This window comes from Botrytis porri (assembly GCF_014898465.1).
Source record: "Botrytis porri strain MUCL 3234 chromosome Unknown BPOR_001, whole genome shotgun sequence".
Classification (NCBI taxonomy): domain Eukaryota; kingdom Fungi; phylum Ascomycota; class Leotiomycetes; order Helotiales; family Sclerotiniaceae; genus Botrytis; species Botrytis porri.
Window position 1 is genome coordinate 2,061,685 of NW_024066075.1, and position 15,737 is coordinate 2,077,421.

Here is a 15,737-nt window from a genome sequence, read left to right on the forward strand (position 1 = left end):
TCATAAGATGATCCCACCCACCCCCCACAAACTTTCACAACGAGCCTCAGAAATCTATCTACAGTCAGCAGCAATCCATGGAGTTAACACACGTATCAACTACGTACAAAGTTGCTGGGACATATAATGTGAACTTTGATTATGCTAAAGTTTGGCGCCTGATTGTCTGAAATTACTGTCAATAACGACGACGAGTCAAATTGTCTGCAGAAGAATTAAGGTCATGTACTGGATGCCGTACGGACATCCGATTAAGAACAATACCATCGATGAAAATGTATATCACAGCTATTAAAAGTATGAATAAAAGATAAAATCGCTTACACGCGTGCTAACGAGACTCTAATGGATTTATCATTTGTGGATCTGGTCTTGGTCTCAATGTCAGCCCTACTCAGCTCCAGCGAAGTTACCTCTAGTGATGGAAGTTATATGGTAAATGCACAAGTGATATTTCTTTGGCCAAGCTTAGTTACGCAACCACTGTCTGTGGACGTGCCATCTTTTTTATCCTAGCTTTGTTTAATGATTACTTTCTTTCTGTACAATCCTTCCGCCAAATCCCTCCGCATTTCGGATATAGCCCAAAATCCGATCAGATATCTTTGAACTCCTCCACTCCTGGCGTTTGTTCTAAAATCCGGTATCACCTCCGGCCTAACTTTTCTTCCGCCCGGACTATTCCAAGTCTTTGGTGTCCGATGAGTTGTGCCGGTTAGTAACTTGACGTTGATTGTTTTCCCTGGTCCGTCGCAGGTCAGTAGTCATGGCCTTGCGAGTCCATTGCTTCCACAGTAAGCACTATGTATTAATCCTTGATCCTCCACAACTATGAATTCCATGTTTAGATGGCAACTGGCTCAACTTCAGAAATATTATGGAGAAAAGAACATCGATATTGACTCTGAGTAGACTCTTCTTAGAACTGTCATTTAAGATTAAGAGTCATGCCGACTAGAATGGCAAGGCTTCTCTCATGAATCTCACAGCGGCTTATAAAGCACAGTCAAGTAATATTTTCTTTTTTCTCCGACCCTTGTCTCCTAGAATGAAGCATGCCTCTCGGCTCCCTTGGAACTTTATATATTGTGGGACCATCTCCATGTTTGAGGTTGAGTTGTACGGTAGGTGGTTTTTAACATAGTCACAACAGGTCTCTTGAACTCTTTAACTAAAAGGTGGATAATCTTTCATTGATAAGACATATTGAGTTATTTTGACTGACAAGCTCAGACAGATTCAAAAATGGCGGATCCTTCATCAGAGAAACTTGCAGAGTCTTCTGCTGCTTCAAGGAAGTCTCTCAATGTTCCACCAAACCAAACGGGCATCTCCTCCGAACTGGCATCCATCTCAGAGATCGATCAAGAGAAAGCACAAGTTAAGCAAACCGAGGATGTTCCTCCAGTACGAGACATTACAGGTTGGAGATGGGCTTTGGTGGTTGCTGCCATACTTTCCTCCACTTTTCTCTTCGCGCTCGACAACACCATTGTGGCAGATGTCCAAGCTGATATCGTCGTTACCTTCAACGATGTTAGTAAGCTTTCGTGGCTTAGTGTGGGCTTCCTCATTGGCGCAGCTAGTACGAATTTAGTATGGGGAAAGATTTTTGGTCAGTTTAATGCGAAATGGACATATATCATTTCGATTATTATCTTTGAGGCCGGCTCCGCGTTGTGCGGTGGTGCTCCCAATATGCCTGCTTTGATTGTTGGGAGAGCACTTTGTGGATTCGGTGGTAGTGGTGCGTATGTGGGTGTTATGACACTGCTTGCTGCTTCTACTACTATTCATGAAAGACCGCTTTATATTGGGGGCACTGGAATGACTTGAGGCTTAGGCACTGTAATAGGTCCAATTATTGGAGGTAGGTTTATGCACATCCTTTTGATGGCTTATACGAATTAATTGTACTAACAATGGCAAAGGTGCATTCACAGATTCCTCTGCAGGATGGCGTTGGGCTTTCTACATCAATCTTTGCATTGGCGCAGCTTGCGCTCCAGTCTACTTATTCCTTCTCCCAAACTACGATCCCCGCCCTGGTGTTCCACTCCTCAATCGCGCAAAAGAGGTTGATTGCCTCGGTGGCATACTTATAATTGGAGCCTTTGTCTCTGGTGTCATGGCCGTCTCATTCGGTGGTGTAACTTACCCTTGGAACTCTGGAAAGATCATCGGTTTGTTCGTCTGCTCAGGTATCTTATTCATCATCTTCAGCATCCAACAAGTTTATACTATCTTGACCACGAGCAGCCGCAGAATCTTCCCTATCGAATTCTTGAAGAGTAGAACAATGCTTATTCTTTTCGCCATGACATCTGCTGGAGGAACCGCTATCTTCATCCCTATATACATGATTCCAATCTTCTTCCAATTCACCCGTAACGACTCAGCTCTCGAAGCGGGTGTTCGTCTTCTTCCATTCATTTTCCTGATGATCTTCGCCGTCATATCCAACGGTGCTATTCTTTCTGCATACGGTTACTACATGCCATGGTACACCGCAGGCGGAATCCTCGTCCTCATCGGCGGCTCTCTCATGTTCGCTGACGTCACCCCCGATACCTCTATTGCCAAAATCTACGGCTTCACCATCCTCATCGGTTTCGGCGTCGGTCTCTTCGCCCAAGCCTCCTTCTCCGTTGCGCAAGCCGTCGTTGCCGAAGAACTCGTTTCTTCCGCCGTCGGTTTCATCACCTGCGCACAAGTAGGCGGTGTAACCATCGCTCTCGCAATCGCCAATTCCGTCTTCCTAAATGGAAGTCAGGAGAAGATCCAAGCCATCCTACCTGATTTACCAGCTGCGGAAATCCAGCAGGCGATTGCGGGTGCGGGTAGTGAGTTTGTGAAGAATTTGACAGAGATACAGCAAAAGGAGGTTATTCAGGCGACTGTGGAGAGTATGAGTAAGACTTATGCTATGGTTATTACGGCGGGAGCGTTGACTGCGGTGTTGAGCTTATTGATGAAGAGGGAGAAGCTTTTTATGAGTGCTACTATAGGGGGTGCTTAGATGAGGGATTGGTATCTGAGCTAGTTTAGAGGTTTTTATGGGAGGATGAGTTGCTCTAGGCTTTCTATGAGTATATGGGGAGTATAGACTAGAAATGGGGATTGTATTGATGAACACTCTAGGATAGTTTCTAACCTATAAAATGGGGTGTGTCATTAGCCCTGGTCGGAGGTTTCCAGAGGACGATAATTGTGTTAATAATCAAGCTCCACTACATCATGCAATCTTCTCAAACATTGACTATCACATAATTCTCATGCAATTTCTACCACTGATTATATTTAATGCTTATCGCCTAAAAATGCCATCTGTATTATCTCTTTGGTAGAAATGACAACATCAAACCATCCTCTACGCTGTTATCAACCATTACATTTCGTATTTTTCAAAGCAAATAATAATATCAGGCTTAAACGTCCCCATTGGTGATTGTCAATGCTAATGCTCATATGTATTCCTCGTGTTTTATGTGTGGCTATGTTAAACTAAAAATCCCAGTCCACATCGCCCATTGATGTGTTCATTCATCGATACACTCCCTTCCCATCTCCCACCAACCCTCTTCCAAACCCCAACAAATCTACAAAATCTTCCTTGTGAGCTATTGACGTCCCGGGCATATGTAACAGTGGTAGAGATCTTTCTCATTCTTCTCGTCAAATGCAAAGAAACTGACCACTCAACCGCGTGAACATTTTCATTTTTCCCTATCCCCTAATCTCGAACCATCCATGCCCTTCATTTTTGACAAAAGAAACATCAATCAACCCACAATCCGATTCGCTCTGTGAAAGTTGAGCCCATTCATATTTGATCAAAGAATGCCAAAAAATACAAAAAACGCCCTATGATATGCATAATCTCCCACCCAACCCATTCCCAAACGCCACGCTTGAGTCATCAAGTTCAGTTATTGTAGACCACGACACGTCGAGTCCAAAAGGGCAAAAAGGAGAAGCTTGTGCGCGTCAAAAAAAAATTAATAAAGTGAACAAAGAAAAAAGTCTGTTAGAAGTGTAATGTGCCTGATGAAGGCAAATAATATGACATTGAAAAGAAAATATTTGTGTAAGCTGAGTTGTGTTCGCAATAGTAGTTACCACATTAGGTTCACCGATCTCTCCTTGAATTTTTACCCACATTAAGATAATCAACGTTCTCACCCATGTTCGAAGACTTTGAAGTAGGTCGAGGTGTAGGAAGGAAATCCCCATCGACAATTGTTTGTGATGACTTTGAAGCAGGCCGAGGAGTATTTTCTTCGTCTATGAATGAGAATTGTGACTGTGATTGTTTTGGTGTTTTGAATATATCAACCTCTTTATCGCCGAAACCTTGAAATTTTCCGGGAGGTGTTGAAGTAGCCTCGGAAATTTTGGATGCTGGAGGCATTTCTGATGTCGGTGATGAAGTAATCGCCTCTTCAGTGACGGTAGGTGGTGGTTCAATTGAGTCAGAACTTAACAATTCTGTTCCAGACACAACACTACCACGACTGTTCGTGCGCATCATTTCTGTACCAAGCTTAGAGCCACGATGTGTTTTTGGAGAAGTGGTAGCCTTTGGACTAGTCTTTTCTCGTACAGCAACATCACCTAAAACTTCATCCTCATCATCGCCAGATTCTGCACATTCGTGGCGGTTCTTCTCCAAAATTTCCCGTTTCGCCTTCATTTTTTCAGATGATCGTTGGCGAGAAAGATTTCGACGGTGTTCTAGTCGTACTGGGGAAGGGCTGTTTGGAAGAAGGTTGGATGGCGGAAGTTTAGGTAATTCATTATCTTCAATCATGTCAACTTCGTTACTGATACCAAGCCCAGTCTCATCCCAATCGCCTGTAGGTCTCCTATTAATGACAACAGGAAGATCATCAGTTGGAAAAGCCTCGGTATCCTCAAAAAGACTTGAGCTGATAGAATCTTCACGACTTGAACCTCTAAAACTACCAGCTGGCATATGTGCAAAACCAGACGAAGCAGAAGTAGGGCTATCTTCAAGACGTAAACTCTCCTGACGTAGACCAGACGGTGGAGGATATGCCGGAGAGAAGTTCAAACTTGATATAGGCTCTTTCCATTGACACAGTCTACAAAGGACTTCGGTAAGCTTCGACGCTGTCGGTGGCTTTTCAATTAATGCGTCGAATTGATGAGGTGCTTGAAGCTCTTTCAGGTATCCAGTGATGGCAACTATGGGAGTTTGAGAATTGGCGTTCTTCGTTTCGCGAATCATTCGAGCAACATCTGCACCATTGAGTTGAGGTAACTTGAATTCCATCATAATAATATCAAATTTGATATCACCAACGGCATATCTCAATGCATCAGCACCATTTGAGACCGTAACTGTTCGACAACGTAATTTTTCCAACAACTTCTCCATAACCATTCGTGATACTGGGTGATCTTCACAGATAAGTACATCCAAAGGTCTAAAAGCAGGACCATCAGATAAGGTAATCTGGGACATCCGTCTTGAGCTTTGACGGCGACGTTGAACACGAAGTAACGCATTAGCCTTTTCTCCTTCATTGTCCGAAGAAGAAGGTGACATATCGAATACTTGACTTCGTCGCTTGCGATGGGATAAGAATTCGCCTGGTAAAGGGCTTCCTTCTTGTGATCCAACTGTTTGCGAGCGAGCTCTAGATGATGATGAGGTACCACTACCTTGTCGGGGAGTGGCAGGTGGTTTTGCTGGCGATGATAATGAAAGTGGTGGAGGTGCAGACCCACGTATTTTGATAGGCGAAGAAGCGGCAGAACTAGTGGTCTTATGAAGCCCAGGCGATGTCCTAGGCCCGTCCATAAAACTAGCAGGTGGTGCAAGATTGTTGCTCGATTGCTGTGATAAGCTCGAAGAATTGCTCGAAGTTTTACGTCTAGCTTCATTATTCTGCCCTGCAATAAATGAGACAAGTAACGGTGATGAAGGTTGTGAAGCCCTACTTGGAGAAGCATCTGCTTGACTGAATCCAGAAGGAGACGAAGGTCGTGCAGTAGCTTTAGCATTTGACAAGGTTCTTTGAATAGGCATTGGCATTGGCATTGGCATCGGCAATACAGGACTTCCATCTAACGCAGCGGGGGATGTTGCTGCGGTGTTGGCACCACCAGGACTAACAACTGGCTTGCTTGTGGCCGACATGGCTTCCTGTCGTAATTTCTGGATAACATCTTTGTTCGCCTTTTCTAGAACTGGTAAGTTTTTGAAAGTAAAGTTGCCAAAGTCATCTGCTACTACAGGTTCGCTCAGTCGCCTGCTCTTCATATCTCGGACATGAGGTGGAATGTGTAGTGGCATTAAACCTCGTTTCACGTTATTGACTTGACTCCGGACTCGAGATAAAGCATCATGAGGGCGTTCGGGATATTCGGCACCAGGCGTGGGATGCTGAGTAGACGCTTGATCTTCCATCTCTTCCGCGAAAGATTGCAAAGTGGCTCCTCTCGCATCAAAATACTCGGTATCCTCGGGATTCTCCGGTGCGGGAACAAATTGTGCATCGTCTTCGAGTAATTTGTCCCACTGAGTGCCTTCAAACCAAGGATGGCTTCGAATTTCATCGCCTCCAGTAGGAAACTTCTCATCTTTGTTGGCCCCAAGTCGTTTCTGGGGGTCTGAGCATAGAAGCTTATTCATGAGGTCCTTAGCCTCATCCGAGACATCGTAGTCACCTTCATCTGGCCATGAAATTCGGCGAGCCAGGATGTTTTCGAAAACTTCATCCGGTGTACCAGCATGGAAAGGTGGGTAGCCATAGATAAATTCAAACATGATACATCCTACAGACCACCAATCACTTACTTCATCTTGACCAAGACCATTTACAGTTTCGGGAGCAAGATAGTCAGGTGTACCAACAAATCGACGATTACTATCATCAGGATCGAAAAGAGCCATTGGAGGTGGCATCATACCCGTGCTAGTTTGTGGTGGTGTACTGTGCCTAGCATCAGAACTGTGACTCGTAATCGGGTGAAGGCATAAGTCTGGTGATCCGGCAGCCTCATTCTCGCTCAATTCTTCAATAGGTGTTCTCCTTTGATTGAGCACTTGCTGGTTTTGGGATTCGGTCAGAGAAAATTGGTTGAACATAGTAGTTAATGCATCACTACCGCCGCTATCACTCCTATGGCCAGACTTACGTCGCGCATCCTTGCTGATGGTATTTTCACGACTCAAATTGAAGTATGAGGGTGTTCCCAAGCTACCTGCAACATCGGGGGTCATTTGAGGTGTTGAACCGGGTGAATGATGGCCCTGATAATCGAATGATGAAGCACGAGAAGAACTCATGGAAGTAGCTCGAGCAAAAGGACCTTGTTTCAGCAGATCTGGAGCAGACTCATTCGCTACGCTGCTTAATACTCTCTTTTGACGTCCAATCAAGCCCATTCTCGACAACCCGAAATCAGTCAATTTAAGATGACCCTTTTGATCAATGAGAAGATTGTCAGGTTTCAAATCACGATGTACAATGCCACGACTGTGAAGATGTTCAACGCCAAGGATTACCTCACCAAGGTATTTCTTTGCCCAATCTTCCGAGAGGCCTCCGAGAACTTTGATGAGAGATGCGCAATCGCCACCATTGAGATATTCCATCACTAGGTATAGATAGTCTTTGCTCGAAAATGTCCAATAGAGCTTCGCGACAAAATCACTCTCACCTTGCCACATCATGATAGCACGTTCAGCCTTGACATTTGTGACTTGATTCTTGGCAACCATGTCCGCCTTCTTGAGTACCTTGATAGCATAGTAATCACCGGTTGACTTCTTCTTCGATAGGTAAACACTACCAAAGGCTCCCTTACTGATAGGTTTGATGATCTCAAAATCCTTGATCGACGGTGGGACGGCACGTGCTTGTGGAGCACTTACAGAATTTAATCGGGGCGAAGGTGGTGGTCGTGGGTCTGATCCAGCAGCCGAGGACTGACGTCGATGGTGTGACGGAACTAATGCGGGTGAGCTGAACTCGCTTCCGGGAAGCATCGGCGATGCAGTTGGAGAAACAATACCCTCGTGGGCGATCGGCAAAATGCGAGGTTTGGAAATTCTCAATGGGGATGATGGAGGTGGCATCCGAACGGGAGACTCTTGTCTTCGGGGTGAAAGCGTACCAGTACCGAGAACCATGCTCCGCCTGTTTGGTTGTCGGGAACTTGCATGTCGACGAAGATCTCCGAACTCTGAAACTGGCGATTCCGTTCTTGGCGGACGCCCCATGACCGATGATGATCTGACGCTACCATCACTCTCCGCACCCGTATCACTTTCGAAAAAGATTGATTCCCTCCTTGCTTCCCGGGATTGTCCTAGTATGCTACTCAAAGCGCCTTGATGTGAACGAGGGGTTGGGCATTCCTTAGGACTACTGGATCTGGTGGAAGAAATAGCAGCAGATGATAATTGCCGACCTTCATGTACTATGCCCGTCCCAAGTTCAGCAGCTCGAAGTGCTGCTGCCAGCGATGATGGTCCGTGTGGACCATCGAAAGAACCTGCAAAAAATCCCTCTTCATTAGCTGGTGTTATTTCTTCGGGCTCTTCTGTCGAATCACTGAGTTGACCAGCTGCAAGTCGGGCAGCTTTGTTAATAGCCTCATCTATACAATCTTGTACAATTGCCGAAAATTCCATACGGATGCGTTCAGAATATTCGATAATTCTTCGATGACGAATGACAGCTTCGACCTTTGCTCGCGCAACGGCTTCACTATCCGCGCATAGGATCGATAAGCCTTCTTGATCTACAGCATTCAAGCTTGGTGATTGCCATTGCAGAACTTGAGATATGCGGGATTCCGATTGAGGAGATTGTGTACGAAACTCTCCAGGAGCTTGAGGGGATGGCTCTTTGATCGCGGGTGTGTTGATCTCCATGGCTGTATCACAAAGGTCCAATAATAATTCTACAATTCGAGCATGAGGTCGTCTTTGAGCAAATGATCGTCCTCGTGCATGACCAAATCCTGATGTAGACCTTGATCGAGATCTACCTGATGTGGGTGTCCCTGGAGAAGCTGTACCAGAAGAAGTAGTTGAGTTGGCACCAATCGGCAATCCTTTGTATTCAGCCTGAGGCGGAGTCGGCATCACAGGCTGTTCTCCCGCACTCGGCCGAGCTTGACGAGCTTCTAACGCATCCAAAACTCTGACAATAGCATGACGATGTTCCGTCAAATTATCCTGACACATTTGTACTTCCATCTCAGCTTTGTGTTCTTGGAGACACAACTCGGTGTGTTTTTCGAACCACCAAGGAGGGATTTGACGTTCGCAAATTCGACAAAGAAGTGGTAATGGCGGGGCATGATTTTCTGGGTCATCCAGACCATGTTCTGCAACGGTAGTGAGATATTTCGCAAGAACTTGTGCTCCAGTACCTAAAGATTCGACTATAACTGGGGCGAGGTCGATTTGAATTTCTCGTGGCGCTATCCAAGGTCTAATCATCCACATTGTCTGCATAATATTAGCTGTTGATTTCCGATCAAAGATCATGACAAGAACCTACATGGCTGCCTGCTTCGGATCCTCGATCGTGTACCATGATACCTTGTCCCTCCAGATCAATTGTAGCAGGTCCCGATTGTGATATCGTTGCACCTTCGCCTTCGCCTTCTTTGACATGCTCCAGATGTTTCAGTGGTAATAATCTTGAAGCTGGACCCAGCTCAATGGCGAATCTTATAATGTAACTGCGAGAATCATCTTTTTTCATTTCCTCCAGAGTATCTGTGAATACACTCCGGTCGTTGTCTCCAATCAGGATGTCTGCAATTGGTTTCCCTTGCACAGAATCCAAAGTTGTACCAATAACATCTGACCATGAGGGGCTGACCCAATTTATTGTGCCCTCCATACTTAGATCCATGATGACATTGAGAGTCTCTTCTGCTGCTTGTCTGAGATCCTCTCTCTCTTCTCGAATATCCGCACTGAGTGAACGTTCCATCATACCGGCCTCGGCACGCAGATGCGACACAGCAGATGGTGCTAACATTGCCTGGTTCTGATCTCCCTCCATCTTGAATGATTTGTAAATTAAGGATTCCTAAGAATCAATCCTTTGCGTCAACATTGACTATTGAATGGTGCCCTTAGACTTTCAATCAACTTCATTGATGTTGTACGCGTCGTCGTTGGTTGAGATCGGGTGTTATCGTGGCTTCGCAAGCTTTCGTATCGTGGAGGGGAAAAAGCGTTCAGTCGACTCGACCGCGAGGAATGAACCTAGCTAGCAATCAATATTGAAAGAAGACATCATAACAGTTAACATCGATGTCTCTTTCTATAAATTTGGGGAGAGAAAAGTATTTGATGGAAGTATTTTTTGGAAACGGTTTAGAGGTTGTAGTTGGGGGGAATAAATTTATCTGGCGTGGTGTCTGGGTTGATATCCTACCACGGTAGAACTAATCCGTTTGAGTTTTGGTGTGAGAGTGATATGGAGTGTGATTTGAAGAGGGAAAACCTGAGGTTGAGGTACCTTTTTTTTTATAAACTTTTTTCCCTTCTCTTTCATAGGGAATTGAAGAGCATGGGAAGGTTGCTTAGCTTGCTAGGTATTTACTTATTTGCTTATTTGCTTACTGTACAGACTGGTGGACAAGACTGGACAAGACTGGACACTTAAAAGGTTGCTTGAAACGCTTCGAATTGGTTTGAGTTGGTTTGAGTCGAGCTTGTCCGAGTGAGGAAAAACAACAACACAGGAATGTGTGCAAGTTAGGTTGATTGTGATACAACAAAATTGATTTAATTGTATAATTCGGGAGCGAGTAAGTGAGTGAGTATAAGAATCGAATGTTTTTTGTCTTTTTTTGTTTTTTTTCTCTCGTCCTCATTTCTTTTGAGAGCAAGGTTTTGAGACTACCTAGGGACCTAGGTATTATCTTCCCTTCACTACTCTCTAGAATATTGACTTGTCCTGAACCCTTGTGTCATAAAGTGCTCGTAGATCTGATCTGATTTGATTGAATATCTACTCTGTACTCCATTTGGTTTTGGAGGGAGTTGTTATGATAGGTATGTTACGATATGGATACCCATAAGATCTCTGGTGAGGGGGGGCAACCAATTGGATCGAAGAAAATATATCACGAACGACAACAAATCCAATGAACAGGTTTAGACAAAGAAACTGTAACCGAATTGAATTGGTTTGGTTTGAGTTGAGGGTGAGCTGGTGAATTCTAGCTACCGAGACCAGGACAAAAGGGCAATGCTACTCTGTACAATGGGTGGAGGGAGAAAGGATATCGGTATTTGATATTTGATATTTGAGGACTAGTATTTATTTGTATTTGGTATTTAGCATTTGATAATTAGTGTTTATTAGTATCTGGCATGTATTAGTATTCGTACGTTCGTATATTCGTAGATATGGTTGGTGAAATAGCTAGGCTGGTGATTCTACCCTAGATGTCGATGTGGATATTTATATAAATAGGTACAACATTGACTTTTGGGGCATTCGGAGTGGACATAGGATGGCATACACCATCTATTAATAAGGGTTCTACTATCCGTTGATACTCCTCCTGTCGTAGGAGTGCATCACCAGCAGAAGATGTACAGAAGTTGTACATGTAAGCTAACTATGAAAGTGGAACTCAAATAACCTCACAAAGCTTCCACCACCCACACTTTCTCCTTGTTGATCGAACATAAAACTTGAAGATATACTGTCCAACATTATTAACTACTTGTTCTAGACTGTTTCCCCTCACTTTAGTCAAAGTCCTTGGGTCTTGCTCCTGCGTCAAAGCGACAATAAGGTTTAACTTCTTCCATCACACGAGGAAACTCAACTCACTCACATACCTCACTGCCAGTGTCAGCCCTTGAAGCCTTTCCAGCCACTACTCATCCCCCTCTTTCGGCCGTTCAATTGTCAAAGTTACACAACGACCAAAAAAAATGAAACATTTCCACCACTTGGCAATTCTACACCCGATATGCCAAACCCATCATCAAACATATAACTTAAATCACGTCGAGAATATCTAATTAAGCTCACCCCTCCTTCACAACCGAACAACGACCCCATTAACCTCCACCACAACTTTTCACTTGACGCTCTCCCACACACAAGGAGTATCACATACATAACTGTCGTTCAATCGTTCAATCGTTAAAAGCCTATTCGCCGCCAAAGAGACAATCTATCCATTTACAATCATATCTTGCTTATTGCATCCCTGAAAGGAAAAAAAGACGAATTGGTTGCAACCTCGCATATATCCATCCACTCATTATCCAAATTACATTGCCGTATCACAACGTTGTTTCTCGACCCATTTTGAAACTTTTTCTCCGTCATCTGCGATTCTCATATCCTTTTTGAGATCTGCATGCTGGTCATAAAAGATTGTTTCTTCGATCCCTTTACAACCTCGGCCAGGTCCGTGGATTGGACGAGGGGCATCATGACTGCCACCCGCACCACTTTACAGAAACGTATGGTAATGTTAACCAAACCATTTCGATTGTGAATTAGGTGACCTGATCCAAGATATCCTTCGCAGCTGGAGATATTTAGAAACGCGAGATATTCTACCCTTTTCTACATTCTTCTCTCCACTCTGCATACATATAAACATTAGCACAGGTTAGATTCGAGTTGCTGTCCTACCTTGTCACTATCAAAACATTTCATTCGACTACATTCTGGTACTTATCAAACACTGCTTACCTTCATCCTGATTTACGGTATATTATAAACAAGGCAATCCCGAGGATTCTGTAGTATCTCGTTGCAATTCCTGATCAAGCTTCTGACAACCCCGGAACCCCTGTCTAGCAACCGAGAGCTTGCCCAGCAACAATCTTTACCCACAACTTACCCCATCTCGAGTCCATGTCGTATATTTGAAAATTTATTTATTTATGCTTGTCCAGAGGTTACCACATTACTACCGTCTCCAAAATAAACATCATCATCCCACACACTTTCATTCAAAGCTTACTTTACCTCCCCTCACCCACTTACCAATTACCACCCTTCACTCGCAACGCCAATCCAACCAACATGACCTCCTTCTGCCCAGAAATCTTGGAACCGAGCACTACATATTACCCTTTACCCTAGAGCAAGCCGCAACTAATCTATACGACTCCCTAGCAAGTAGCCACTCGAGCTCTGAACGGGAACTAAGAGGTTGTACACTCAAGACCCCAGACTAAATTCAAAGAAGTCAAAACTTACCAGAGCTAGTGAGAAATATCAGTCAGCTGGTCAATCAGATCACTTTAGATGCATGCGCTACCTACGCCATCATCATCATCACCATCATCGCTACGTATAACACAGAGGGTGGTTGAGATCTAGTCAGTTGCAGATTTCGCAAGTGCTTTTGGATTTTTGTTGGGGATCAATCTAAATTGAGTGGTCTTCGAGAATGGTCTTCTAAGGGTCTCGTGGGAGTTTGCATATACGCACATACGCATACGAGTAACGAGATTCCTGAGTCTAGAATATCGATATTTGACTTTACGGTTGTGATTAAAACGGTTCTTCACTACATGCACAGTTCGCACCTTGTAGCAATACCGATACTTCCGTGGCTAAGTTTATACTCTAACTACTTTTGCGTGACATTCTATAGCTAATGCTAGTGCAAGTGTTAATTCTCGTCTACTCCTCTCTTTTAGCTTTCCGCATTTTTGGTTACTGTTTAATTAGTGTATCTTCACCTCTCTTGCCGTTCACATTTAGCTTTTTTCTCTTTAACTTTTTTCTGTTTCCACTGTCTCTCCTTCTTCCACTTTTTTAAACCCTGGAAACCCACGCGTTCCCAGCCCAAAATTCCATCCCACGCACTTGGGATCAAAATCAATTAATAACATCACAAACCCAACGAACCGGGGAACATTTTCACTGTTTCCCGGCCGGTAAGATCTTATGTGGGGTACGACAGTACCACGAAAATTGGTCTCGTGGTGATAGCTATGAAGATCGTTGGGTCACGTGCGTCAGACTTGGGAAGTGCCAATGCTTTGAGGATGAAGGGCCTGGTGGTCTAGGTTGTTTGTGGATGGAATGTGGAGGAAAGGATGAGGGGACGGTGATGCATGAAAAACTCACCGTTTGACAACATATATGTTTCAAACTCTGTTTTTGACATTCTTACTGTTCATTCGCTGTTTTTCCTCGATATTCTGCATACAATCTGTCCGAATTGAATTTTGAGGGCTAAAGGGCCCTTGGGGCCCAAGGCATGAGTAGTACAATGTCTTAAGTTTTTCGATGTCTTGCTTCTTCTCCCATTCCATTCATTGACTAGCTTTTTTTGAGTGAAGTAGAGTGGAGTATAGAGTAGTGAAGCAAATAAATACATGCGTATATTTCCAATCTCGTGATTCGTGGCTCATTGCTCGAATTTTTTGAAAGTTGAGGATAGGGGCTGAGACTCCCGGATGACGAACTGTTTCTTTTTTCCTTCTTGGTATGACGGGATGGATGGTCTGTCCTGGATGGATATAAGTTGGAATGACTTATTCCAGGGCCTTGAGTCTTTAATCGTAAAATGATTCAGCATTGACCTAACGGCAAAGTCAAGAATGTCATTCGGATTTGGTATTCTTTCCAACTAATAGAGTCACCCCCGAAAGTTTGAATGTCTCAAATTTAGGGTCAGCCGAAAGCTCCGATATGTGTGTTTTGGTAATCGATGCCCGAATTTTTGAGTAGGACAGAATGGCACAAATTTTCGCCTGCGGAGGATAGAGGATAGATCACAAATTTCCCTAGGTAGAGAGTTTAGAGATACCTATGTGTTCATTGGGATAATGCATCGCACTATAGATATCTAGTACCTTTTCTCGATATTCTATGGCTAGTGCCAGCGATAGGGTTTATGTCTAGTGACGTATCTCTATTTCTCCGAACGAATAAACTCCTAACATTATGACATCTAGCACTATGGGGACCAGTGAATTGTATTACAAATAGACATCGCTTTACCATGTTTCCATTCCTATTTACTTAACCTTATTGTTTTCGTAGTGCGTGTCTGTTGTAATTTAGCAAGACTCATAAACACTGGAGTCCTCCTTTTCCTTATGTCAAGAAACTTCGATGGTTCGTTATTTGAATCAGATAAAAACACTAACTAATGTCTTGAATTCCAGGAGATACAAACGATAGCCTGAAGAATTATTCTTCTATTTTAATTTGCAATATATTTAGTTAAGAACCCAACACACAACCATTCTCGATTAACATGTTCATGATTTCAAATAGACCGACGTTATGTATTATCTACCTCTGGAACTCAAACCTATTCCATATCCTACTCTCACTACCCACCGGTAAAAAAATTCTAGCTCCTATCCACCTAAACTATCTTTCCTAATCATTCAATATTCTTTCCGGTGGAGGTCCTCCCCCAAGCCACCTGAAGTGGATAGCTCGGATGGACATCCTCGAATCCATTCTCTGACAAGTGAACAGATAGCTCAAGGGGCCTTTTGGCATGAAGGAAGGAAGATCTAAAATAGAATCCAGGTCAGGTAACAGGAAACGGAGCTAAAGATTTGTTATCAACTTCTGCAGTCACACACTAATCACATTGGTGTAAAGTATCAGTTTGCTCCCGCTGTCAGGATCGCCACAGAGCGCAGCGGAAATGGGGGAATTTTGCAGTGATTAATTATACATCGCCATATAGTGATACGGTACGCATTCTCACATTAATTCCTA

At 43.8% G+C, this 15,737-nt stretch overlaps 2 protein-coding genes across 2 annotated transcripts; one reads left to right on the plus strand and one right to left on the minus strand.

Moving 5' to 3' along the window:
- Positions 1-1,245: 1,245 nt before the first annotated feature.
- On the plus strand, positions 1,246-3,019 carry EAF01_000555 (uncharacterized protein; the record flags this gene model as incomplete). The annotated part of the gene is made up of 3 exons (XM_038908805.1): positions 1,246-1,747; positions 1,844-1,870; positions 1,932-3,019. The coding sequence occupies 3 exons, from the start codon at positions 1,246-1,248 to the stop codon at positions 3,017-3,019; spliced, it is 1,617 nt and encodes a 538-aa protein (XP_038775711.1).
- Positions 3,020-3,904: 885 nt separating this feature from the next.
- EAF01_000556 (uncharacterized protein) lies at positions 3,905-10,363 on the minus strand. Its single transcript, XM_038908806.1, has 2 exons — positions 9,546-10,363; positions 3,905-9,493 (listed from the first exon to the last, which is right to left on the minus strand). The coding sequence occupies exons 1-2, from the start codon at positions 10,056-10,058 to the stop codon at positions 4,130-4,132; spliced, it is 5,877 nt and encodes a 1,958-aa protein (XP_038775712.1). The 5' UTR covers positions 10,059-10,363; the 3' UTR covers positions 3,905-4,129.
- Between the last annotated feature and the right edge of the window lie 5,374 nt (positions 10,364-15,737).